This window comes from Myodes glareolus, chromosome X (genome assembly GCF_982192425.1).
Source record: "Myodes glareolus chromosome X, mMyoGla1.1, whole genome shotgun sequence".
In the NCBI taxonomy this organism is placed as follows: domain Eukaryota; kingdom Metazoa; phylum Chordata; class Mammalia; order Rodentia; family Cricetidae; genus Myodes; species Myodes glareolus.
Genome location: NC_142053.1, coordinates 98,706,988 through 98,734,278, shown reverse-complemented (window position 1 = coordinate 98,734,278; position 27,291 = coordinate 98,706,988). Strand labels below are relative to the sequence as shown.

Sequence of the window (27,291 nt, the reverse complement as noted above, 5' to 3'; positions counted from 1 at the left end):
GCTGCCATTACAAGCTGACACTATTCTTTTGTATTAGTTTTCATTTTTGGCTCTCTGAAGAAAATAACTTTATTCTTGCTAATCCTGGCTTTCTGTTTACCCAGGAGTTTCTGCAACTGTTGCTAGCGTTTAATTGTTTTATTGTCTTTCACTGTCATGCAGAGAATTATTCTAAGCAATTTTTAAAGGATTACTTTATTTAATTCTTGGATTAGCATTGTGTCTGCAGATGAAAGAGGCATTGGAAGTTAGGGAAAATAGGACTAGGATCTTAGGCAAAAGCATAAACCGGGATTTAAATCTAAGTACCTAATATTAGATCCAGCAATATTAAACCTTATAACATATTGATTACAAAGGTATTTGTCATCTGTCAATTCCAGTTTTATCTATGCTTAAGATTTAGAAGATCAGAACAGCAGAATGCAGGGGCCATGAGAGGTTAAAGAAAGCAGTACATTTGAAATTTCCATCCATGATGGTTAGTATATACTAAGTCTTTCATAAAAATAACCAGCAGTCATTCTGTTAGTCTACTCTCACCCAAATGCCATGCTTACTCTTTATAATACTGCAAAACTCTGTTTGGCATACACATTTAGTAAATGAGAAGTTATATGAGGATTGTGTTCTTTGTCTTCGATCAATTGGAATATACAAATTTTTTTGGTGCGTTTGTTTTTGTGTTCTTTTGATATAGGGTCTCATTCTGTAACTCTGACTAGCCTAGAATTTACCCTGTGGCCAAAGTTAGGTCATGGCAGTGCCTCGGTCACATATATGCTAGTATTACAGATGTGAGACGCCTCGCTTAGCTTAGCTGCATGTTTTACATTTATAAAAAGGCATTAATGTCTAACATTTTTTTAAAAAAATGAGTATTACCCAATGATATATAACATGTAAATGCGATCTTACCATGTCATATATGTAACTTTAACATCTTTTAAAATAAATGTTTCAGCAAATGGCTTTACCATCTCCTTTTGAATACCTTAGCTATTTTTAATGTATATTATGAGAATTATTTATCTTTGACTTTTTTCCCCTTTCAGGTCTCCAGAGCTTTGCCTGAAAAACAGGGAGAACTTGAGGTTCACATAAAAGATTTTGGGAAACTTGAAGAGCAACTCGATCACCTGCTTTTGTGGCTGTCTCCTATCAGGAATCAATTGGAAACTTACAGCCAACCAAGTCAAACAGAGCCATTTGACCTGAAGGTGGGTGCCTCTAGCTTCACATTGTCTGGCTGATTGACTCAATGACCATATTAACCTCATTGGTTAATTTGAATGCTTTCAGTCCTTAGAGCAGGACAAGGATAACATTATTAAGTTCATCAAAATAAACACAGCAATCTCTGGAAGGGGGCTTACAGAGTAAACACGGGAAAGGAGGAATTCTTTGCCCATGAATAGGGTTAGTGGGTTAGTGGAAAGGACTGGGGTAAAAGATAATTCTAGTTAAATGAACAGGGATCTTCCTGAAGACAGGCCAGGGTGAGCAGACAGCATCTTGGTGAGGCTGAAGAATGAAGAATCTAATCAAGTTAAAAGGTGATCAGATCCAGAGGTGATAGTTGGTAAACTAATTTAGCAGAGTTCAGTTTTGTTTTGTATCAAAAATAGTAAGGATAAGACTGGAGATACCACATTACAATTGATACTGTTGTGATTATTATTATTTCAGTAGCATTTTCTGCTTCTTTCAGAATTTACTAGATATGTTTTTAGTTAGTTGTTCTCTATAACGCTCTCACTTTGTTAGTATGATCCAGTTTTCTTCTCTACTTTAATTGCATTTAATAGGTATGTATTTGTAGATATCTTTTCCAAAGCTGATTCTTATCTAAAATTTCTAAAATTGTCATCCTAAGCATTTGAGAAAGATGTGCTGAAAAGAAGGAATAAAAATAGAGAGATTGAGAGTTTTGTTCCAGCTAAATTAAGTTATACTTACAAAGTGCACTGTTTTCCTTTTAGCTTGCTTCCTCCTGATATTTGTATCGACCACTCTGATAGCTGTGCACTGAGCACACATGGTACTTTGTAAGTCACAAGTAAACATCATTTCCCCAGCATAAAACTTAGCCTGTTCAATCACTGTCATGCTCTTCAGTTCAGTCTGACAATCAAACTCATGAGTAGCAATAACCTTTACCCAGTAACAAATTAAGTTAACTTCTAAAATATAAATATTCAAGACGAGTAACAACACAGCCTGTAAATCAAAAGAATGCTGGAGATCCTGACATTGATATTTGTCTACTGATGTCTGAGTCACCCTATCCTTGAATCATGCATGATCAAGGGATGGCTGGACAGAGCACCTCTTCAGTTCTGAGAAACAACCCTTCCTAGGATTTTGTTTTTTCAGTTCAGTGGTACATAATATCCTCAGACAAAGTTGACATGCTTGCAAAATTACTAGTGTTACAACTCATCAATTCCTGTTGCTTCATTACTGAATTAACCACCAACATAAGAAAGTGCATTTACTTGGCTCGAATGGACCATAACGTGAGGCAGATTACCAATTATGCTAGGTCAAGTATTTTCTTTGTCTTTAATTTCATATCACAAAGAAGAAAAGACACAAATTCTTTTCTCTCAACTAGTAATCATGTTTTTGCTTTGCTTTTAACTTTCATAACTCAAGTAAAAAAATCTGTTTATCAAAATGTGTCTTTTCAGAAAAAAATAATAGCGTGAATACTCTTTGAGAGAGTTCTTGTTGTCTCTGGAACATATGTAAGAGAAAGGAAAGCAAAATCCCATCACACAACTAACAAATCATGCTGACGCTACAAAAGTGACTTTAGTCTGGTCTGTGCTTTCCTCAGCCTGTCCCCAGTTAGTTCTCAAACATCTAAAAGTCCCATCAGCCCTTATCAACAGCACATTGGTTCCTGACAAACAGATCTTAGAGTCTGGAGTGCAGCCCCTCTTTTCTGTGTTAATGAACTTCATTACCAAAGCCCCATGCCACCTCTCTCACAGCTGGCTGGTGTTTTGGTATCATTCAGTTTGCTTCCTACAGCTTAGTTTAAGTCAGGGAGGAGAAAAAAAAATGCAACTGCATTTTTCCATGCAGAAAACTCTTTGGCATATTCCCTGTGCATTCTGAGATTATTCATCATTGGAGTGTAGATTTCAAAAATGCTCCTTCAGGCCCTTTCTTCTCCTTTGGCAGTATCCAGGCCAAAAAGGACATATGACCATACGGATGCTAACTGGAGAGCTTCTCCCAGAAATCCAAAAATGTTTGGCTTCTAATCAACAAATCGTGGCCTCTGTTAGTCAAAACCAATTCTTTATCCCTCTATGCCTACCTTCTATTTCTGCTCGTTCTAATAATGACTTATAGAGGTTACGCCTTTTTTCTTTCTACTTAAATTATAGATTTCAGTCTTTACTGCTTGCTGTAAACACCTCTGCTTAAAGAAATTCAACGTAAAAAAATGATAAAATGGAATATTATTTGCTGCACTTTACTCAAAATAAAAAATAAAGCTTTTAAATTGTTTGGAGAACAAGTCAACTTTTTAACACAGGAAATTATACTGCCTTAAAAAATATCAGTTAAAAGACAGTGAAATACAGTAGATATAAAGAAAGCTGCAGCCTGGCTCCATTTACTCAAATTAAAAAAAAAAACCTTTCTTTTTCTATCTATGGTGGTCATGTATACCTCAGAGTTAAAGGGTCTGCGGCCCTGACACTCAGGTGATTCACTTTCTCTGGTCAAACTCTGAGCACCTGTTAGAAAGAACAAAGAATATGTAATGTCCTTCATGAGCTTCAGTTTTTGCTGCCCTGATATTTCCTGCTTATTGGTGAAATGCAGCAAGCTATGTAATGAAACCCAAATTTAAAATAAAAGAAGAAAGAAAAGGGGGGGGGGGGGGAAGGGAGGATGGAAAAGCCGTAAGTGCTCTGTTCTAATACATTGTTTATGCCAGAGTGAAAATTGACTGCACATCACTTGGTTTGCACAATTTACTCCCAAAATATTCCTATTCAGGAAATCCTGCAAATAGCAGTATTTATCTTGAAAATCACCTCACAGAACCCTTAGCAAGCTGAGAAACATAATCAATGAGATCGTGCTGTAGAGGGTGAAAATGAGGCATAATCAGAGCCCTTGCCCATCAGTCAGCCCACTAGAAGGCATGCCTTTGAATTTTGATTTTCAAATGTACTCTCAATTTAGACATAAACTATGTTGATTTCAAATTTCGCAAATGATAATTGAATGCTAAGATCCAGGGACCAGTTTAGAATTTATATAAAGGGCCTTATGCTTTTAATCTTTAATGAAAGCCTTCAATAATGAGCTTGAGGTAGACTGTTTATCTGACATAAAACAGCCTAACTACTGCTTTCCAAACTTTTTATTGAAATAGGAGTTAGGGGAAATGTGTAAGTCTCTCTGTTAAAACTTAGTAAATGGGTTATTTCCATGTTGGTGACAGAGATAGTGTTTTCTCCCTCAAGAATGGCTTTTTCTTTGTGGTCTATAGATAAACCCTACCATGCTAGAAATGTAATTGTCTGTAATGTCAAATCTGCAGACCAATAACAAAATCCTAATAACTGACCACTGCAGTAACAAAATACCCATATCAAGTGTTCACTTTGCAGTGAGTATTACCAAAGAGAACTAGTAATGGACAATTAAACAGGCAAGAGTGACTTCATCCAAAGCTTGAACAATGTAAGGGTAAGATTGAACTCAATTCATTCAAACAAGACAGGAGAGGATTGGAATGTGGTTCAGTTGATAAGATTCCTTGTCGTTGCATTCATGAATTACTGCAGAATAAATCAGGCATGCTATAGCAAATGCCAGCAGTGGCGGCACTCAGAAAGTAGAAAAGAAAGACATAGAAGACTTTGGAGTTCAAGACTATTCTCAACCAATAGTTAGTGAGTTTGGGGCCAGTCTGAGCTACCTGAGGGCCTGTCTCAGAAAGGAAACAAACAAAAACTAAATACAACCAAACAAAAACCCCACTACCCACCCCCTAAAAAAAAACAGATTGAGTTTTCCAAGTGCTAGAAGAATTAGTAGAAAAGTACCTGAGGGTTTCTAGGGGAAGCAGGTGACAGTAATTAGGCCATCTGTGTATCTCATTTCTGTATTTTGGCCATCAACGTTTCTCAATTTTGTGTTTTGAAGTCAATCCTTATCTTTCCACAAACTTGGAGATCAGGGCATAATTTCCTTGATGATTACATTTCAAAAGGTCAGTGTGTCCAAGAGGTCTGGACGGCAAATATTCCTGAATCAGAAAAGAGGAGATTGTATATTTGTGTGTGTGGTTTTTTGAGGAAGGGTTTCTCTGTGTAGCCCTGACTGTGCTAGTACTTGCTCCATAGGCAAAGCTGGCCTGAAACTCATGGAGACCTGCCTGCTTCTGCCTCCCCAGTGCTGAGATGAAAGGTGTGTGGCACCACCACTGGGAAATTGTGTCCTTAAGAGGCATAAATGAACCACATAGTACAAGGACCTTTGAAATAAATGATCTTCAAAAATGGAAATGAGATTTATGGTGCTGAAAGTAACCAGTAGAAACTTTCCTCAAGTTGGTTCAGCAATCTTTGTCGGTCCCTATTTTGCTCTAGCAAAGCACAGGATACCCCTGAGCAACCAGCACATCTGGTTTATGAAACTGAAGATATACCAGCAAAAGAGACTCGGGGCATCATGTTGTTCACCTTGAATACACACAGTATTTTGTAGTAGAAGGGTCTGAACCTAGCACCTCGTGAATGCTAGGCCAGCTCTCTACCACTGAGTTCTATATCCAAGTCTCATTTTATGATTTGGTTTTATAGAGTGCCTAGATAAACTGCCCATGCAGATATTGACCTTGTCAGACTTGTGAGCAGCTGGAATTACAGATCTGTGCCACCATGCTTAGCAAATGTATAATTTCTTATTTATGAATAACCGATCTGTAATACGAGAATATTTTGTAATTTTAACAGACTTTTTAACTAATTTCTCACTAGGATTCTGTTGTGCTAAAACTCGATGCTAATGAGTTTACTTATAAATTCATAGCAAGCATTAACCATGTGACATAAGATTCCTGTTCCATGAGCCTTCTACTTCTTGAGTCTACTGAGATTGCAAGCACAGTTTTCTTCCTCCTTCTTGCAGGACCAATTGTTTTGTTTTGTGATAGAATTGTGTTTCCTTCACAAAATACTTCCTATAGGTAGCATATGTTATATATAAAGTTTATTCCTATTGTCCTTTTCAATTGCAATGATTTTATTTATATATGTTTCACTATTATTTATTAGGCATTACTTTTATTTTTATGTTCATTTTCTAAAACAAGCATCAGTTTAGCAACAAACTATCACAGACTAGCATCTTCTAACACTGTTGCATTAATAAGAGCATTATTCCAAGATGCATACCAAAGATAATCCCAAATCCAACTTGGAAGTTTATTGGGCTTTATTAAAGAGCATAAGTGAGGACTTACATGCACGGACAATGGTGACCCCAAAGCAGGTACATCCTCCTAGACGAGCTACAGAGTTCCACCCAGTCATGGAGGGAAACATCCTTGATGCTGCATTGTGGAGTCGTAATTTCAATTAAATTTCCCCTTATAACATGGTCTGTCTCCCATTGTGTTTGCTGCTGATGGGGAAGGAAGTCAACAATGGAGGTTCTCAAAAGTCCCTTTAAGCCCTCAACTTGCATGCTGAAGAAACCAGGCCCAGATCCATAACTAGCAGGTTGCTGCTGAGAAGAGTAACCTCATTGGCAGGTCTCTTCAGAGTGGAAAAGGGAAATGGAAACCCCACACAAAGGAAACAGCCATGCCTCCTGCAGCCCAGATTCATTGCAGACTTCTAGCACATCAGACAAGAATAAGTCAATTTTATTCCAGTTCCTGGAGTACCTAGCTGCAATACAATCAATGGCCCAATCCATCTGGAAATCTAGACCCTGTAGCACAGTTTGACCTTATATTATATATACTAGCATTCAACCCTGTAAGTAGAATGTTACGAAAAATAGATGTTTCCATTGTACCATGGAGATCCCATTGAACACACCTTTAACCCAGCTCAGTGAGTGCATGGAGTTCCCCTGCCACAGATGTTCATAACAAAATAAAAGTCCTAATCTTCCACCTCTGTTCCCATCTCTCTACTCAAGAAACGGGAAAGTAAATGCCAGAAAACAAATCCAGTGACAGACAACAGCAGAGAACCAGGAGAATTTCCTCATTCCCCAACTCCACTTGTCCACAGAAAGTAGTAAGCTTCTTGAGACTGGAAACTGGTGTTTTTCCAGGTCAGAATTCTTAGAACAGATTATGCAAACATATTTAGAATTACTATGTTGTTGATCAAGAGAAATGTACTATAATTTTTGTGATACTTAAAATTTTTAGTATTCCTTGTTAAGCTCAAGAAGAGGACTCCAATAAACCTTCTTTTCCACTGATATTCAAGACAGTTTCTAAAACTAGTTAAAAAAATAGAATATCCCCCTTTATACGTCTACCCCTAGAATTTTAAACTTGATGTTTATAAGCTGTTTTCTATGCATACTGTGTTTTCTGTGTATTTTGTGCTTTTATTTTTAACGTGACACAACCTAGTTGAAAAAGGGGAAAAGAAAATTGAATTTAGGAAATGCATTCATCGGGTTGATCCACAGACAAGTCTGTCGGGGGCATTTTCTTGATTAGTGACTGATTTGGGAGGGTTCAACCACTGTGAGCTGTACTACCCCCGGGCAGAAAGTTCTAAGAGGTATAAGAAAAGTGGCTGTGGCTGGAGAGACAGCTCAGAGGTTAAGCACAATGGCTGTTCTTCCAGACGACCTGAGTTCAATTCCCAGCAACCTCATGACCATCTGTAATGAAGTCTGGTGTCCTCTTCTGGTATAGAGGTGTATGGGAGGAACACTGTACACATAATAAATAAATCTTAAAAACAAACAAACAAACAAACAAAAAACGGTAGTTGAAGATGAGCCTGGAGCAAGCCCATACGTAGTGTTTGCTACTCAGTAGTTCTCTTTCAGTTCCTGTCTCAGGTTCCCACCATGAGCTGTTCAGCTGGTTATACCCTTGTATGTAACCTGTAAACTAAATAGACACTTTCCTCCACGAAGTTGTTTATTGTAGGTGTTTATCCCAGGAACAGATATTCTCTCTCTCTCTCTCTCTCTCTCTCTCTCTCTCTCTCTCTCTCTCTCTCTGTATGTGTGTTTATAATAGATTTTGTGAGGTAGTGAAAGGGGAGAGAGAAGAGGGAAAGAGAGAAAAAGAGAGAAAGAAGTGTTGAAATATTGTAAATACAGTTTGCTCAAGTGTGAAATTTTTTAAAAAACTAGAAATAATTAAAACTAAAATAAAAAGTATTGCTTTACTCTTCTGAATACATCAAATGTGATCCAAACACCATAGTAATATAGTACCTACAATCATCTACTTTAAAAATACATGGACAAACTTATCCTTAATAAATAGAAACTTTGCAATATGCATTTTCTTCTTTGAATCATATTTCCATCCCACTTCCCTCAAAGAATTATTTCCTAATTCAATATGTATTTATGGTATGATATCTTTTATGAACCATTCCTTTTCTGTGTGTCTTGCACTTTTGCATGACAGAAAAATCTATGTGTATTTCACCTTTTAGAAACAATTTCTTGTGATTGTAACACTCTCTTAATATTCTTTAAATCTATTAAATTGAGTTGTGTTTGCAATTACCATTAACACTCATTGCAAGTAACAACTATACATGCTAATTTTGTGACTAATTAATATCAAACACTCAGGAGAGTTTCTATCAGAAAGTCTATTAATAAAATTATCAGATGTCAACTTAATGATTCCTTGATTCAAAAAGGATTTCAATTACCAGTATTTTGAGTATTTTGCTTTTGATTGAATATCAATCAAATATTGCTCAGAAGCAATGGCCTTTGGGATATTTCAGAGAGGTATGCTTGTGTGGGGGGAGAAGGACTATCACAGGACAAGGAAAATAAAACTGAAATGGCAAACAAATACAGCATGGAAACAGAGCCAGTCAAATATGTTGAAGTGACTGAGAATCTGGAAAAATGAATCCACTCATACAATCCTGCCCACATATCTCTAGGACAGTCTGCATATATATATATATATATATATATATATATATATATATATATATGTGTGTGTGTGTGTGTGTGTGTGTGTGTGTGTGTGTGTGTGTACATATACACGTATATATATGTCTATATATATATATATATCTCCCAATCTGAAGATTGTTCTCTAGGTAAACCAGGTTGGCTTCAAATTCACCGAGATCCCTCTGCCTCTGCAGCTATTAAAGAAGTGTGTCACTACATCCAGCTCCCTTGATTCATTCTCAAGGCAGAGAGCAAGTAAGAAAGCCATCACCACTTGGGGACATTATCAGGAAGTAACCTTGTCAATTAGTGCCTGGCTTTGGGTTTGTTTCTAGGGTGTGCACTTTTCTTTCTGGGAACAAGTTCTCCTATATGCAGCCTTTTCTATTTCAATTCTGATTATTCTTCATCATACTACAATATGTTTATAAACCCACTTGTAATAAAAATGAGGAGAGGGTACCTTTGGGTTTGTGATTCTCTGTTAAAATGTAATAGACTCTATTAAATGACAATATCATTAGAATATATTGAATTAATTAATTGAATATAACTAGATAAGTATGCTAAAAGTTCTCTTTTGAAATTCAGATTTTATAAGTATAATTTAATAAATCATAAGTACACCTTCTATATTTGTATCTGTCAAAAAGATATCTGCAATAGACTAAATTATAAGGTCAAGCACTACAGCACACACCAGGAAACATTCTACTTTGAAATCAACTTACTTTGGGTATAGTCTTCAATTGGTCATAAAATTATTGTTGCTTTATTTCCTATTTTCTTGGTGCTGTTTTATATTGTCAACAAGCACGCATTCCAATACTTTATGTGTATTGCTTAAACACATAAAATTTGCGTGCACCAATCCCCAATGAACCCCTCTAAGTACAGTAATGAAATCTCTATCCAGCTAACAATCCATATGTGAATTGACTATGATGTCTTACGTTAAGAAGCAGTCTGTAGAGCTCAATAAAAAATCAATTAGAAAAAGAAGCACTCTCAATTTGATTAGAGTGGGTACAAAGTATAAATAAACTCCATGTATGAAGTATTATCTATGCCAACATAGGCTGTATTGTGTAGTGAGTGCTCTAAAAGTTTGCTATAATCACCCCAGAGCATGAATCTTGACCTAGTTAAGACATTGTGGCTCTTCAAGGAACATTTATCAGTAGTAGAAAGGCAAATTATTTGATCGCTGTAACTTTTCGGTTTGTTATCAACATTCTTTAATCAAGCAAGGCAGGAGAGAGGGTGTCAACTCACTATCTTTTTAATTTACATTCTTCTTATGGGTGAGGAGGAATCTTTCAAGTGTCTCAGAATCATTTTACTTCCTGTTCAACACACTTTTAACTATATTCTTTCTAGTTTTCTCCATTGCTTACCTGTCTCTTTCAAAAACTGAGACAAATGCAATATACAACATAAAGTAAAACTCGGATCTTTGCTACAGGAAATGTTTTACATGATTCTAGTTTAAAAATGTAACCTGAAATCAGCAACACTTATTTTCTACAAATGATGTACAAATTGTTCAGTTTGCTAATAAATTATAGCAAAATTATAGATTTTAAAATATGTTTTTTAATTTATTTTACACTATGTAAGGATGACAGCAACATCGTGTGTTTGTTTCATGTGTCCACTGGCAACTGATTCCAACATTCTTACAGTTTTGGTACCATAGGCTCCGGGCTTGTCTTTGCCTTTTGTTTTCTAACCTCATTTGAAATAAGTACTTAGAAAGTTTTAATTTTATTTTCACACCTTATTTTTTCTTATTAAACTTCAGACTGCTTGTTTCTAGTCGTCAGGTGCACCCATAGTGGCTGGCTAGTTTTATTAGTATACTGAGATGTAATTTATCTGAATCTAGAGAGTTAATTCTTAGCAGATTGGGGTCTTCTAATCTCTTTACTCCTCTTGGGCACTACTTCATGTCAGTACTGTTTGTTCTGTTCTTTGCAGTCAGAATATTATTCCACTTGACATATGAGAAATAAACCCAATAGAATTAAATGTCCCAATTTTAATTTTCCCTCACCAATATTAAACAATTTTGTTCCAAAGAAGACTTATTCAATTCTGCATCATTATTTCGCTCTAGATGTAACTTGAAGTCATTTTGTCACCCCACAACTATTATTGCTTCCTTCATATTATACTTTTACTGCACAGTAGAATTTAATCTTTTTTAGTGATCTTTCATTGCTCCATTAAAAGTAATTGTAGGTAATGATACTTTGCAGGAAGTTAATGTGAGAACATCAGAAGTAACGTTATCATTTTTTAAATGTAAACTACGGAAATCTCTGCCTTGAACTGGGATAGTTTCCCTTTATGAATATGATCAAAGGAGGAAAATAAGAAAATTTTCAAGAGTTTTAAGACATTTTCTATGTAAATGAATTAATGGACCCCCTTGATTATTACTGTATTGCCCAAGGGGTGATTTTGATAGGCAGACAGAATATAGAGTAGAAAAAAATTGGAGTTAATATGATGGTTTGAGTTTACAAATAAACACCATTGGGGCAATGGATACTCTGTGAGCTCATATATATTCAGAATATATATATATATATATATATATATATATATATATAATTGCAATATTCATACAATATAACTTTTATGACTTTATCTTAAAAGATTCAGGCACAATTTTAAATTGTCTGAAAAAACTGTATCCCCAAAGCTGCTTACTTATAAGCTGTGTCACTGAAAGCTACATGGTATATTTCTATATATGGAAGTGAAAAACAATTTGTAGTTAACATTTATCCATCCCCCTCTATTATATGTTTCCTAGGACTTTGCTTCTCAAAGTTGACAGTCATTTAATAATTGAAATAATGAAGGGCTATTGTAAATATACTTCACCGGTGGTACTAAAACAACTAGTCTAAAAATCCATGCATTATTTGTGCTAGCTAGTTTTTTTTTGTCACTTTGGCACATGTTAGGGTCAAGAAGAACCATCACTTAAGAAAATGTGTTCATAAGATCATGCAGTAGGCAAGTCTGTGTGACCATTTTCTCGATTAATGATTAGTTATTGATGTGAGAGGGCCCAGTCACTGTGTTTGGTACCAAACAGAGGCAGGTAGTCCTGGGTTATAGAAAAAGTTAGGCTGAGAAAGTCATGAGTACTAAGTCAGTAAGTAACATTCCTCCATAGCTTCTGCTTCAGTCCCTGCCTTCAGGTTTCTGCCTTGAGTTCTTGATGGCTTCCCCAATGCCCCTATGATGGGCTGTAATCAGGACACATACCCCAAATAAACCATTTACTTTTTATATTGCTTTTTGTCACAGTTTTTATCACAAGAATAGAAATCAAAGTAGGATATTTATTAACTCCATTATGGCTTTTAAGTAGGCGAATAGCCATATTTGCATTTTCTGTTTTTAATTGTAAATAATTGGTCAATGGCTCAGGCTTATTACTAGCTAGTTATTACATTTAAATTAACCCATATTTCTTATCTATGCCTTGTAACATGGTTCATGGCTTGTTGCCTCATTTTCTACACATCTTGCTGCCTCAGTGCCTAGCTGGCATCTGCTTTGACTCCACCCTCTTTACTTTTGACTCCACAATCTCTATCTTTAGTTTGATTGCACCACTTACCCTTATTCTGCCTTGTCCTTGGACAAACAGCTTTATTATCAACCAATGAGAGCAGTACATATTCACAATATACAGAAAGACCATCCCACTGGATTTTCCCATTTCTTCAAAATCAAAAAGAAAGATTTTTAACATTAATGTAGTAAAATTGCATGTAGCAAAAAATTATCAAGCTAGAATTATAGCCACACTATTTAGTTTATTTGAGTTTGACAAAATTAAAGAAAATCCTCTATCATCCATCCCATCTTTTACAGATTAATAGTCTTCTATAATAATCAAACTGATATCCATACTAGTTAGGTTTTCTAGGTATACAAAGATATTAGATAGGTAAAACTCAAACACTCTAAAGATTACAGAATATGGCATTGAAAATCTTTTCAGAACTTAGACTTTTCTCAACAGTGAAACATATCTGCTCCTGGTAGCACCAGTTACTTCAAAGAGGTTAATAGGCATCAGAGAAACTTCTTATGGAGTTTATTTTTAATGTGGCAAGGTAAGTCATTTGGGCAAAAACCTGTTCTTGTCTGCATTGCTTGAGCATATGTTGTATAAACTGGATGGGTAGGACCCATAGGAAAGTGACAAATGTACTTTTGCAACACAAGCAACACAAGGCAGGATGGTACTGCAATGTTCCTGCTTCATGGAAGAAACTGCTGGACATTCTGCAGGACACAGAGGAAAGCAACTGATGAGCTTTGCCAATATAAGGCAGGGAAGCCCTTCAAATTTCCTGCTTCACTGAAAAATCTGTCAGATACTCTATGAATGCAGGCTAAATAAGGATCCCTCAGTATTACAGAGAAAGTCTGGGTGACTCTCCAGGCAGCTAAATGTCTCTGTCATTTCTAGAATATTGGAAGTTGCTAGCAATGCAATTCCTGTTTACTCAGGTAAAATTATATCCTTATAGGGACTTTAATAAAGTTAAAGCCTAGAAAGTTATAATTAAAGTTTTCCTTAGATATGGTAAAAGGTAAATTAGACATGTATCTTTATTTTCTATGCAGGAGGAATTATATAGTATATCTTGGTGAAGTATTCATTAACAATAAGCAGGCTTTCCATTAATTCCTCTTTAATCCCCACAGCTCGCTCTCTCTCTCTCTCTCTCTCTCTCTCTCTCTCTCTCTCTCTTTCTCTCTCTCATTAGACAGTGGGAAAAAGATCTCATTCTGGATTACCAATTTAGCTGGTCTCATGGTCTGGACCAGTATCTCTTAGAAAAATAGCCATTTTTCTGGCCCATATTTTTTTCTCCTGCTTATTTACAGGATGTCAACCTTATTAATAGGTGGGGGAAACTTACATTTTACATAAGACATAATAAACACACGTAGGCACTTTTACTCTCCGGTGATTTTCTTTTCTATGTAATGTCTTCCTGATCTAGTAGCTATGAGATTGTATTTTTATCAAGAAATAATGTTAATTACTCAACATACTATAATGGTTATAAAGGAATCCTTAAATCTAGGAGTTACTACTGAAGAACTCTTCAAATTCTAAGCACAATGTCATGTGCCAGGTGATAGTGGCACATGCATTTGACCCCAGTACTCTGAAGGCAGAGGCTGGCATATTTCTGAGTTCAAGACCAGCTTGGACTAGAAGTTGAATTCTAGAACAGCCAGGGCTACATAGAAAAGTCCTGTCTCAAAAATCAAAACAAAATTTGTAACTCATCTAAAAGCAGTTTCTGGCTGTCATTATGGTAAGAATGTCTACCAAGAAGTTATACCAATGTAAAGTCTAACTTTTTTTTTTTATTTCATAAGTGATGGGGGGTTGGATTTAGTATTAACATGAGGAAAACTCACACTCTCTAGGTGTAAACAAAAACCAAAGTGGTTATGCTCATATCCTCAGTGATTTGAAGGCAAAAATCATATACATGTATATATAAAATGATTTAAATATTTATGCTATATATTTTTATTTATAAATCAGATTTTAATGCAATAAAGTATTTAACTCTTTTACTAGCCTTTGAAACCCTATTTATTATATTGGGTCACCCTGCCCAGCCTTAATACAAAGGGAGGTACTTAGTCTTACTGCAAATTTATATGCTATGTTTTGTTGATAATACATGGGAGGTCTGCTCTTTCTTGAACAGAAACAGAGGAGGAGTAGATTGAAGGGATGGGAACAGAGGCATTGTTGGGGAGGGGCTTGGCGGAGAGGAGTGAAGGAAAACTGTGGCTGGGATGTAAAATTAATAAATTATTTGCTTAAAAGGAAATACTTTAAAATTTTAGTATTTAGTTGTCATATTAAAATATTATCCTAAATTAAGCCTTTATTTACATTTAAGAGTCTAAAAGTTAACAAAAATAAGACATAAAAATTAATTTAAAGATAATGAAACACTATAAGAATCTGAAAAATAAGAATATTAGGGAGTGCTAAATGTATTGAAATTCAGGGTAAGCTTCTATTGAATTAGTATGAAAATATATCACAAATCACATCACTCTTTACAATGAATCAAAGGTAAATTTAATGTATTGAATGTATTTCTTTAGAAATACCATAAAGAAAGGCCATCCATGGTAGTGACTCCCTCTAAAACTGAGATAGGAGGATAGCAAGTTCCAGACCAATCTGAAGTACATAGAAGGGCAAAATCTTGTATCTTAAAAGACACGAGTTAGTGACATAGTTCATAGGAAAGCTGTATGCCAAGAAGGTACAAGGTCTTGGATTTGCTCCCCAGGCACCAAAAACAAAGAAAAGAAGAAAAATCTTAGTGATATGTAACCACTCGGTTCTGCGACACCCTTCCTCGGTAAGGTCCGCGTGCCTCCTTACTGACCACGAACTTGGGGAAAGTCCTGGGAATTGAAATAAAGACACACACACAAATAAACCTGGGTCATTCGTCAAGAGATAGCCAAATGCCCCTTTATTTAACTTTCTGCAAAGTTAATATACCTTTGCCCCAGTAGAGGAATCCCCTCCCAGCCAGATGGGAAAGCTGAAGAGCCTGGTGCTGTGTGGGAATTCCTACCCAGGCAGGGGGTGGAGAGCAGCAACAGACAGTGATCAAGTGGAGAGAGAAACTGGCGCCTGTAGGAACTCTCCCGGGCAGGTGGGAAATTGCCATACCAAAGATAAAACAAAGTCCTTCAGCTAAATCACCAGGCTATAGCAGAGATAACAGAAACTAGCAGGAAACTTAGCTGGCTGGCCAAAACAGTCCTCCAGACGCACCCCAAGGAGTAAAGGGGGAACAGGGCCCTACAGTGATATTTTATTTCCTTTTAAGCATATAATTCTATATACCAAGTTTTTATTTATTGTGTTAATTATATGTCATTAAAAGTAAAAGTATAGAATGAACCGTATTATCAAATATAATTGTATACTATATGTTACAAGTACTTCTAGCACCTTTAATGCAAAATCAGCTGATGTGGCTCTTCTCGAAAGCTGTACTTGACTTAAAAATCACCTTCATACTCTCCATACTTTTAAATTGCCAAATAACTACTGTGATCGGAGGGTTTTTTTTTCTGACCATCTGGTCCCAAATAACTGACATAGAGGATAAAAATGAATTTTAAATGCCTAGCCCATAGGTCAGAATTTTACTAGCTAACTCTTACACTTAAATTGATCCTTATTTCTTATCTATTCTTTGCCATGTGGCTTGGTACCTTTTCTCAGTTAAGCATTCACTTCTTGCTCTCATTAAGTCTGCAACTGACTTCGTGACTTCACCCTTCTCCTTCCCATCATCCTTAGATTGGTCATCCTGACTATACTTTCTGCCTGACTACTGACCAATCAGCATTTTATTGAACCAATTTGAGTGGCAAATCTTTACAGTTTACAAGAGGATAATTCCACAGAAAACTACTGCTTTTATAATCACATATTTTTTCTATCATTCTTTTGCTTTTCCTTTGGAGTAGTGAGAGTGGACTTTCGCATTTATGCTTTGGCTCTATGTCTGTAGCTATGTGTAATATTATACACATCACAATTATAATATTTGGAGACAACCATATTTTAGAGAATATCAAATACATTACCTATATGTTTTTGGAAAAAGAAACCCTCTAGGAGTAAGATCACTTTTTAATTTGTGGTGTACTACAAACACATTGAACTTGGTAATAGTTTCAAAGCAATATATATACAAATATAGTACATATTAATATTTATGAAACATTGGCATTAAAATTTTGAATGTTTCACTCACTTTTCCAGAAATAATGAGTATTCAACATCTATTGAGCTTAAAACATAAAAGACATAGTTAATAAAAGACATTAATTGTTTAATTTGAAACATTTTAATGAAAGTTTTAATTTTAAGATTAAGCAGCTAAAATTAACTTATAATGATTAATTTTGCAGCAAAGTAGTCATTAAAATGAGATAGATAAAATTAATAATTTTGTTAAGCACTCATAAGGCAACACACATAAGAATGTGTAGGACCCAGCTAGAATTTTTCTGTCAATCAATGAAACTTCAAGGGCATATATGCATACTTTCAATATCCGACACTTTTTGAAGAAAGATTTGTGACTACAATGTAGAAATGCTTTGTGTAGATAAACATCTCTATTTTTAAATCATTTGATGAAGGATATGATAAGAAACAGAAAATAAATAATTCATGCTAACCTTTCCAAAATATGCTTCTAGTATTAGCATAGTAATAACTATTAATAATTTACATAATTGAAGAGATAACTATAATAGATAATTATACACACATACAAAGATACATACTACTGTATTTTAATAAAATCTATGTGAGTAGTGTTTGGACATTGTGATGTGTTTGCCATTACAACGGAGGTCATATTTTACAAGATATCATTTTCATTATTTTTAATTTGTTGAAGTGAGTTACGAATAGAAGCACTGACTTTCCTTATGACTAGCTAAAACAGAATTTTGAATACAAAAAAAATTAAAAGCAAATGTTTTAAATAGCTTTAGAACAGAGAAAAGTAAAGTAATTCTTTACTTTCAAAGGACCAAAACAACCAACCTGGTTACTCAGTGTGCAGTAAATCATCACTTAAGTTCACTCTAGTTGTGTTATTAATGAAAACAATTCTTAAGGTGATTTATTGTAGATCTCTTCATAAACCCATATGACAGTACTTAATACTGTTGACTCATTAGTCACATTTTTAACTTTATTGTATACTGAAGTTCCGGTTTGTATTAGCAACAGAAATAAGCTGGTTACTTAAATTTACATATCCCCAACTGAATAATTATTTTCTGCTTTGTGTATATCCATAGTGTTCCTCCTGTAAGTTGATTCTTATACACTTGGCCAAATCTTCCAATGATCACTTTTTTAAAGATCTTTTTTCTTGTTTATATGTATTCAAGTGTTCTGACACTAGGTTGCATGTACCATGTACTTATAAGTGCCTATGGAGGCCAGAGGGTGATAAATTCTCAGTAGTTGGAGTTACATGCAACCATGAGCTATCTCATGTGAATGTGGGGAGCTAAACTAAGGTACTCTTCAAGAGTAGTAACCACTCTTAATCTCTCTGGCATTCCATTGTCTCTTTTAAATTCTTTTATTGATAGTAAGTTGTTATTGGATTCTAGCAGAATTCTAGTTTATGGGAATCTAAAAAGGAAAAAAAAAACAGATTCATAATCCTTATCCAAAATTCTATCATTAGCCTTTTAGGAAGCCAATGAAAATAATACATTTGCCAAGCACACAAAATAATAATGATTGAGTATAACAATGACATATGGCAGGCTAGATGATCTGGCTCCAAGAGGAAAGCTCATGTGTTGTGTTTATCAAAGAAGACTAATTCTATCACATGTTTCTCTCCTGGACTTCAGGAGCATTTGTATTTCCTTTCTTCTCTATACAGAGTGAAGAAGGGGTGTTCAAAACAGAAAACTCAGCAATTCTCTTGTGCTTTTTAAATATACAACTTTAAATTATTTTATCCATTTGATAACTTGGTTTTTACAAGGTACAGATAAAGTTTTATGAGGTAATGACTATAATTTCAGTATAAAGCTTAAAAATAAACGGAAAATATCTTTATTAGAAAATTATAATATTCATTTGGTGAGCCTTGAATTGCTCTTTTCTTTGCTTTTAAAGAAAATAAGCCTAATTTGTACTTAATATCTTATAGGATTTCTGGTGGTTAATAAACTTCAATGAATATTTTCTATACATCCTTCAAAAACTATGTCTAACTGCCATATGGACAGAACAGAAGTTATGAATTATATAGAGATGTGTTATTTTGGTTTGGAGCAGCATAAATATTGGACAATTTTTCAGAGATATGTCAGAATTACTTTCTGTTTTTTATTCCATGAAGGCTAAAAACCACTGATCAATAATCTGTTTCCGATATTGAAAACTGTATTACGGAACAATTTGCTCAGAAACTGAAAATATTTTGCTGTGGTTAAAGTTCATAAATACCCAAATTCAAATCAATTTTAAAGTCATAATGTCTCTAAAAATAAATTATATTGAAAAGATACTGCACACATTATAAAAAATTCATGCATAATTTAATGTTGACTATAGCCTTGATGTAAATTGCCCATACTGTGCTTAGTGTGTCCCTTTTGTGGCTAATCTATCCATGACTTTCATCATGAAAGGGTGTTGTACTTGACTTTATTCATAAATGTGAAGGAGGAAAAAGTTCTGCCAGATCTTGTGAACATAACTAGGGATTCTGCAAATAGTTCTATTAGCAGGAATTTATAAGAAAATTCACAGAACATTCAGTATAGCTGTTCAGTAAGCAGGATTTGGATAAGACAACCCTGTGTTCCCATGTCAATTCTGTCATTTGTTAGCTTGTATCTTAGACAAGATTTCTAAACGTATATGACTCTAGTTTTTGATATTAAACTATGATATTAATATATGCTGAAAGGCTCTGTAGTAAAGATGGACTGTTATTAATCTAAATGATTTGTGTTAAGTGTATAGTGAAGTGTTTACACTTAATAAGTTTTCAACAAATTAAGGCAGTTAATATTTGTTTTGCATGTGTTCAGTCATATGATTCTAATTAACTATCAAGAGCTTGATCTCCTCCCATTTTTTTCTAACATACTACACTACAGATTACAATATGCAGGGGGCTGGAGAGATGGCTCAGTGGTTAAGATCATTGCCTGCTCTTCCAAAGGTCCCGAGTTCAATTCCCAGCAACCATATGGTGGCTCACAACCATCTGTAATGAGATCTGGTGCCCTCTCTGGCCTGCAGGCACACATGTAGGCAGATATTGTATGTATAATAAATGAATAAATATTAAAAAGATTGCAATATGCATCATTATTTTGTCACTAAGAACAGAGTGCTACCAATTAGGCGCTGGCATGCCGTCATTTATAAAATGTACCCTATATGTGTATCTAAAATATAGGACTGAAAAGTGATAGTTCTAAAGTCTACCAATAAGTATTTCTTGCTTAGGTATAATTACAAAAACTACTATTGACCCCATTGACTATCCATCCAAATAGAGAGATAGGACTACCCATTTTCAGGAAAGGCGGAATCACATATCTTTCTCTAGTGTGTGCAGTATTTAGAGACATCCAAGAGTAAAGCACTTTTTAGTATGTGTATGTACTCACATGGACAGCTCAGGTGCAAAGGAAGGTAATTCAAGAATGTCCTGGGTAGCTGTCTTAGTTTGGGTTTCAATTGCTGTGAAGAGACACCATGGTCACAGCAACTTTTATGAACGATAACATTTAATTATGGTGGCTCACATAGAGTTTAGAGGTTTAACCCATTATCATTGTGGCAGGAAGCAAGACAACATGCAGGCAGACATGGTACAGAATCTGAGTGTCCTTACATATAGATCCAAAGGCAACAAGAAGTGAACTGTCTCACAGGGTGTGGATTGAGCATATATGAAATTCAACCCTGTCCCCTCTTTTAAGTAAAACGTTAGTGGCAAATGCTCACTTTTTCACCCATTGTCTTTTTCTACATTTATGGTGTGTGGGTATGAAAGGAGATATTATCCCACTCAAACTTAAAGTATTTATGGATCTGGACATGTATAAAAATCGAAAAAAGCAAATAAAAACAATTGCCTTAGACTGTAGAGATATTTCAGTGACTAAGAACACTTGGTGCTCCTGCAGAAGACCCAGGTTTAGTTCCAGATATCCATGTGGCAGCAAACAGACATGTGTAACTCCAGTCCTAGGGGTTCTGAGGCCCTCTTCTGCTTCTGCAGGAACCAGGCACACACATGATACATACACATACATGTAGACAAACACAAACATAAAAACAAAATGAAAATAAATGAATCATTTATAAAATGTTTGCACTCCCCCTCAAATATAATTATAAATTGTTTGACTATGTCTCTAAACCTATCCAAGGAGTTAGAAAGGAAGATGTTCAATTCTATTGTTTGATTGTTAAAAATACCTACATTAAACCAACTGTAACTCCAATTCTAGGATATCTAAAGCCCTCTTCTCTCTCTCTCTCTCTCTCTCTCTCTCTCTCTCTCTCTCTCTCTCTCTCTCACACACACACACACACACACACACACACACACCTCACACACACACACAAAAACTCTTCTGAGTGTTTATCTCCTATGTGAGTGGATTCCTATATCCATTGTTTTGTGTCCTTGTTCTATCTCAAGCATGTAGCTTACTAGGTTGTATCTTCTCAACTACACAACACTTCCCACTTTAAAAAAATCAATACTGTATTATATGTTGTACATTTGAACAGGTTATTTTTGAAATCCATAAATCTCTAAATTAGAAAGGAAATCCTACCTTTGGTGGGCTTCTCTTGATTAGCCCAGAATGGAAAGAGAGAATATGTCGTTCTTTGTCAATCAGCTTGGCACATACTTGACAGCATGCAGTTTCAATGGAAGGCAACTGTGTTGCCATGGTCCAGCAAACCTAATTGTAAATAAATAAAAGAACAGTCATGCAGCATAAGGGACAAGAAAAAGAAACCCAACTATACGGTGTCGTGTTTTTCCACCCATCAACTTTCATTTGTCAGAGTTTTCTCGAAAATCTGGGACAGAGAAGTCAGACTCTTAGACAATATTGATTTCATTTCATTTTTTCTTAATACTCTTTTTAGCAAATAGTTTACCTGTAGAATGAGAGGTGATTCAGTCAATATCTCCGACCAGGACACATTTATTATAGTGGCTTACTTTGATATCTTTATCCAGAAGTCATACGTTTCGATTAGTCATTTAGTTTACTATGATATTGTAGTTGTCAGCTCTTTATGCCATAACAAACAATCCCCCAATTCTAATGGCATGTCCCCAAATCCCTTTATTGGTTTTTTATTCATTGGTCTGCAGATCAGCTGTAGATTTGTTCTGCATTCTCTAAGAGTCAGGTTAAGATATCTTGATGAGCATCTGAACAAATGATCTGCTTCAAATATCTTCTTATGCAGGGATTCAAGCTGAGTGTTTTGTATGGTATTTTTTAATGAAAATAATTTTTAAATTTACTTATTTATTTATTTATAAAAATTTCCACTTCCTCCCCTCCTCCCAATACCCTCCCACTTCCCCCACTCCCTCTCCTCCTTCCTCTCCAGTCCTAAGAGCAGTCAGGGTTTCCTTCCCTGTGGGTTCAAGTTCCTCCCGCCTCCCTCCAGGTCTAGGAAGGTGAGCATCCAAACAGACTAGGATCCCAAAAAGCCAGTACATGCAGATGAAACAGGACCCAGTGCCATTATCAATGGCTTCTCAGTCAGCCCCCATGTCAGCCACATTCAGAGAATCCGGTTTGATCACATGCTCATTCAGTCCCAGTCCAGCTGGCCTTGGTGAGCTCTCATTAGATCAGTCTCCTTGTATCAGTGGGTGAACGCACCCCTCGCTGTCCTGACTTCCTTTTTCATGTTCTCCCTTCTTCTGCTCCTCATTTGGACCTTGGGGGCTCAGTCCAGTGCTCCAATGTGGGCCTCTGTCTCTATCTCCATCCATCGTCAGATGAAAGTTCCCTCTGATCCTGCCTTCCTTGCTCACAATCTCCCTCCTTCTGCTTCTCATTTGGACCTAGGTAGTTAAGTTCAGTGTTCCAATGTGGGTTTCTGTTTCTATCTCCATCCATCGCCAGATGAAGGTTCTATGGTGATATGCAAAATATTCATCAGTATGGTTATGGGCCAAGGCCAGTTCAGGCACCCTCTCCTCTGCTGCCCAGGGAACAATCTGGGGACCTCTCCTTGGACCTGGGAACCCCTCTAGAATCAAGTCTCTTGCCAACCCTAAAATGGCTCCCTTAGTTGAGATATATACTTCCCTGCTCCCATATCCATCCTTCCTCCCTCCCCCCAGCATTCCTTTCCCCCAAGCTATCCCCAATCCTCCCCTTCTCCCTTCTCTCTAACCATCTCCCCTTCCTTCCACTCCCTCCACCCCCCGTGCACCCAAGTTTGCCTGGCAATCTTGTCTACTTCCAATATCCAGGAGGATAACTATATGATTTTCTTCAGGTTCACCTTCTTATTTAGCTTCTCTAGGATCACGAATTATAGACTCAAAGACCTTTAATTATGGCTAGAATCCACTTATGAACGAGTACATACCATATTCCTCTTTTTGGGTCTGGGTTACCTCACTCTTTTGTACTGTATTTGGGTCATGCTTTTCCCTCCCACAATTCATTTCAGATTCCCCCACTCTTCCAATTCCATACCTTCTTTCTGCTTCTCTTTTCATTTAGAAAATATATAGTAAAACAAAAAGTAAATAACATAGAAAGAAAAATCAAAGAAACACACACATACACACACATGTAAGCATAAAACCCATCAAAATATTTGAAACCATAACTCCATGACCAGCAGTTGATGGCCAACACAAAAGCAATTCAATGGCATTTTTGTTGATATTTGTCTCATACCTCTTTGTTTGGGAGAGGTTTTTTGTTTGTTTACTGGACTTTGTATATTCTATATGAAATATTCTTGTGGTGAAAGGCAAGAGTTTGAACTGACTTTAAAGATCTAGCTCAGAGCAAAATTTACCAATTTCTGTTCACAGTGCATTGATCAAAGTGAGGTACTTAGCCAAACCAATATGCAGTGAGGCCAGCCATGTTAAAAGAATAAATGAATAATAAATGAATAACTCATAGATCAATGATAGCATTTATATTCATGAGATTTTCATTGATTGCAATGAAATTCACTATAGAAACCCACATAGTCTTAAAATCATGAACCTCTTGCCTCAACATTTTGAATATGGAGTTTGGTGACTATACTACCACTTGTGACTCCTTGGACTCTTCGCTTCTACTTCTGCTTGGTTTCCTCCCTATCTCCTTACATGATATCAGCTTGCTGACTCTGTAACCCATATTCTTTAATGGACCTTCCTCCATCACCCATCTGCTTGCAAGCCATATACCTGAACTAGTTCTCAGCAACGTCTTTTCTTAGGCTTTCTGCCCCAATTCCCTTGTCCATAAAGCACATAACTGATCAGTTCCTGCTCTGTGCTCCATTATACCTTGGAGTTTCCTGATTTATTACTTATTTTCATAGAATTTTGTAATATGTATGTATGTTTGTATCCCTGTGTTTTTAGTTCCTAGGCCAACACTGTAATGCTGCAAAATCTTAATAAATTATTGTGAAATGAACAAAGAAATACTTAAAACATATCCAACTCCTTAAATTTCCTATAAATACCCTTGAACTATGTAGTCATTATGTATGTGTATATATTCAAATACTTACATATTGGCAGAAAGTGAAAAGAAATAGGCTTACATGCATTCAAAAAGAGAAAGATTAGCAAGGTAACATCTATCACTGTTGCACTTCCCTCAAAAGCACCAAATTTCTATTTCAGTGTGGACATATAGAGCATGAACTTAATGTTTAATTGGATGGTGGTTTTATAGTGGTTAAATGTACATTGTCCTACATGCAAAAAAAATCAAGCTCAGCTTGTTCTAACGTACATTGCTACTTAGAAGAAATAAGTACAAGACAGAGAACACAATGTGGCTAAATAAATCAATTCATATCAAAGAGACATTCATTTATTTTCATCAGACTTCCTAATGCCACGCCAAAGGTTTCGTTGCCTTTTGGTAGAATCAGTGACTTTTGTTTCTCTTCACATCAGCTACTGCACAGTCATTTGCTAAAAATTATGTAACCTGAATATAAAAGGTAGACTATACTTGAGGCTACTGTCTTTGGGAGTATTAATGAAGGGTTAGTCCCTATTACCAGAGTAATACAAATTATCTTCTTAAATTATACCCCAAAATGTGGCAAATTTCAAATACTTTGATGGAAGCAAAACTCTTGCATCACAATCATTTAACCTCTTCCTCCATGGTTTTGCAGCACAGGGAACAACAGTAATTAAGTAAGGAGAAGACAACTTGGAACAAAATATTCTATGATTACAAATGAGGGTTTTGTTGTTGTTATAGAAATCCTGTGAAGAGTTTGTCTCACTGTAGTTGAACACTTTCTATTGACAAGAACCAGCCATAATAATTAGCAGTTTCCAGTTTAGCTGTGGCTTTTATGCTCTTCTCTTAAATCAAGAAAAGAAAATGTAAGGTCATTTCAGGGAATACAGATTTACTCATACTAATTTCTGACATGAATATCAGAGGTTGGGAAATCACAAAACCACAAAGAAAAGCCCTTGGAGCATTTTGAAAGCCCTAAGAATGTTTTTCCTGGCACTGAAAAGATGCTTCGGCGGTGAAGACACAGCTGGCTATTCCTCCAAAAGAGGATCCTTGTTTGAATCCCAGCACCCTGGGATTTAACCTAGAAGGCAAAAACCATCTGTAGCTCCAATGCCAGGTAATTTTACGCCCTATTCAGGCCTCCTTGGGTACTGCAAACACATGGTGCACAAAGGCATACATGCAGGCAATACACCCACACAATTCTTTTTACAAACGAATTCAAATCCTTTTGGATTTGAAAAGGTAGGACTGTTTCTCAGGTGTGTCCTATATGAAACATTGAAGGATTTATTGGGACTAAATAAGAGTAGAATAAAATAGCATAATAAGAGCTACCACAGGAAGTGTTGGCATCAGTATTTAATCATATCACTCCAGGGGCAGAGGAAGGATAATCTTTGTGGTCTGCATAGTAAGTTCCAGGGCAATAACTAATACAACTTAGTACAACTCCCCCCTCTCTGTCTGTCTGTCTCTTTTTCTACATATATACATATATATATGTATGTATATATACACACACACATATGTAAAGACTGACAGGAGTTTTGCTTTCATAAACTCATAGCTGTGGTTGACTGTACAAGACATGTGCAACATCAAGCTAGTGGATACTCCAGCATGGAACCTCTGAGTTCATAAAGGCAAAACTCGCTGTCATAGCAGTCTTCCCAACCTTTGCTTCTCCCAGTCTTTCTACCCTTCTTTGTTTTTATTCCATGAAGCTTTGGATGAAGGTTGTGAGATAAATATCCTATTTAAGACTGATAACTCCATTAATATTTGTTCTCTGTCTTTTGATCACTTTTGAGTTTTTTATTAGCCATCCATGCTCAAAGAAGCCTCTCTGATGAGGACGGGGAGCTGGTGTGTACTAATCTATTAATACAGAGATATTTATTTTAGAAGAAAGTTTGATACCATGTGCACTTGGAAAATAATAGCAAAATGTTCATCCTTATGACCTATAAGCTCCCTATCTTGTGTTCTTTGTCGGAATTTCAGTGCTAGACATGAATGTCCCCCTGGAAAGCAGGCCTTAGATCCAATAGGAAAGTATTTTGGTCACCCTACATGGTCATGTCATGATTTCAAATGTGCAGATCTTGCCCATCTAGTCATTTCAGTCCTGTTTTGTAGGACAAAAGATCCACAGTGGTAAGATTGCTGATGAATTTTCTCTCCTTGCATCCTGCACAGCACATTCTGACACTATAAAAATCTATCAGTGAGAGATACCATATTACTCCTGTAAGAGTGGCTAAGATCAAAATCAATAATGACAGCTTGTTCTGGAGAGGATGTGGAGCAAGGGAAACACTCATCCACTGCTGGTGGGAATGCAAAGTAATGCAACCACTTTGGAAATTAGTGTGGTAGTTTCTTAGAAAACTGGGAATCAACCTACCTCAGGATGCAGCAATACCACTCTTGGGAATATACCCAAAAGATGCTCAATCATACCACAAAAGCATTTGTTCAACTATGTTCATAGCAGCATTATTTGTAATAGCCAGGACCTGGAAACAACTTAGATGCCCCTCGACAGAAGAATGGATAAAGAAATTGTGGCACATCTACTACTCAATGTTAAAAAACTATGACATCTTAAATTTTGCATGCAAATGGATGAAATTAGAAAACACTATCCTGAGTGAGGTAAAACCAAACCCAAAAAAATGAATATGGTATGTACTCACTCCTAAGTGGATACTAGCCATAAAAAAA

The 27,291-nt window shown here is 35.9% G+C and overlaps 1 protein-coding gene across 8 annotated transcripts in view; it reads left to right on the top strand.

Moving 5' to 3' along the window:
* Window positions 1-27,291, top strand: part of Dmd (dystrophin) — a 2,257,783-nt gene that overhangs the window by 1,537,147 nt on the left and 693,345 nt on the right. For all 8 annotated transcript variants that reach the window (XM_085684598.2, XM_085684595.2, XM_087902601.1 and 5 more), the window contains one exon: window positions 1,056-1,220. In XM_085684598.2, coding sequence (XP_085540724.2) covers window positions 1,056-1,220 — 165 coding nt within the window. The remainder of the gene's footprint in view (window positions 1-1,055; window positions 1,221-27,291) is intronic.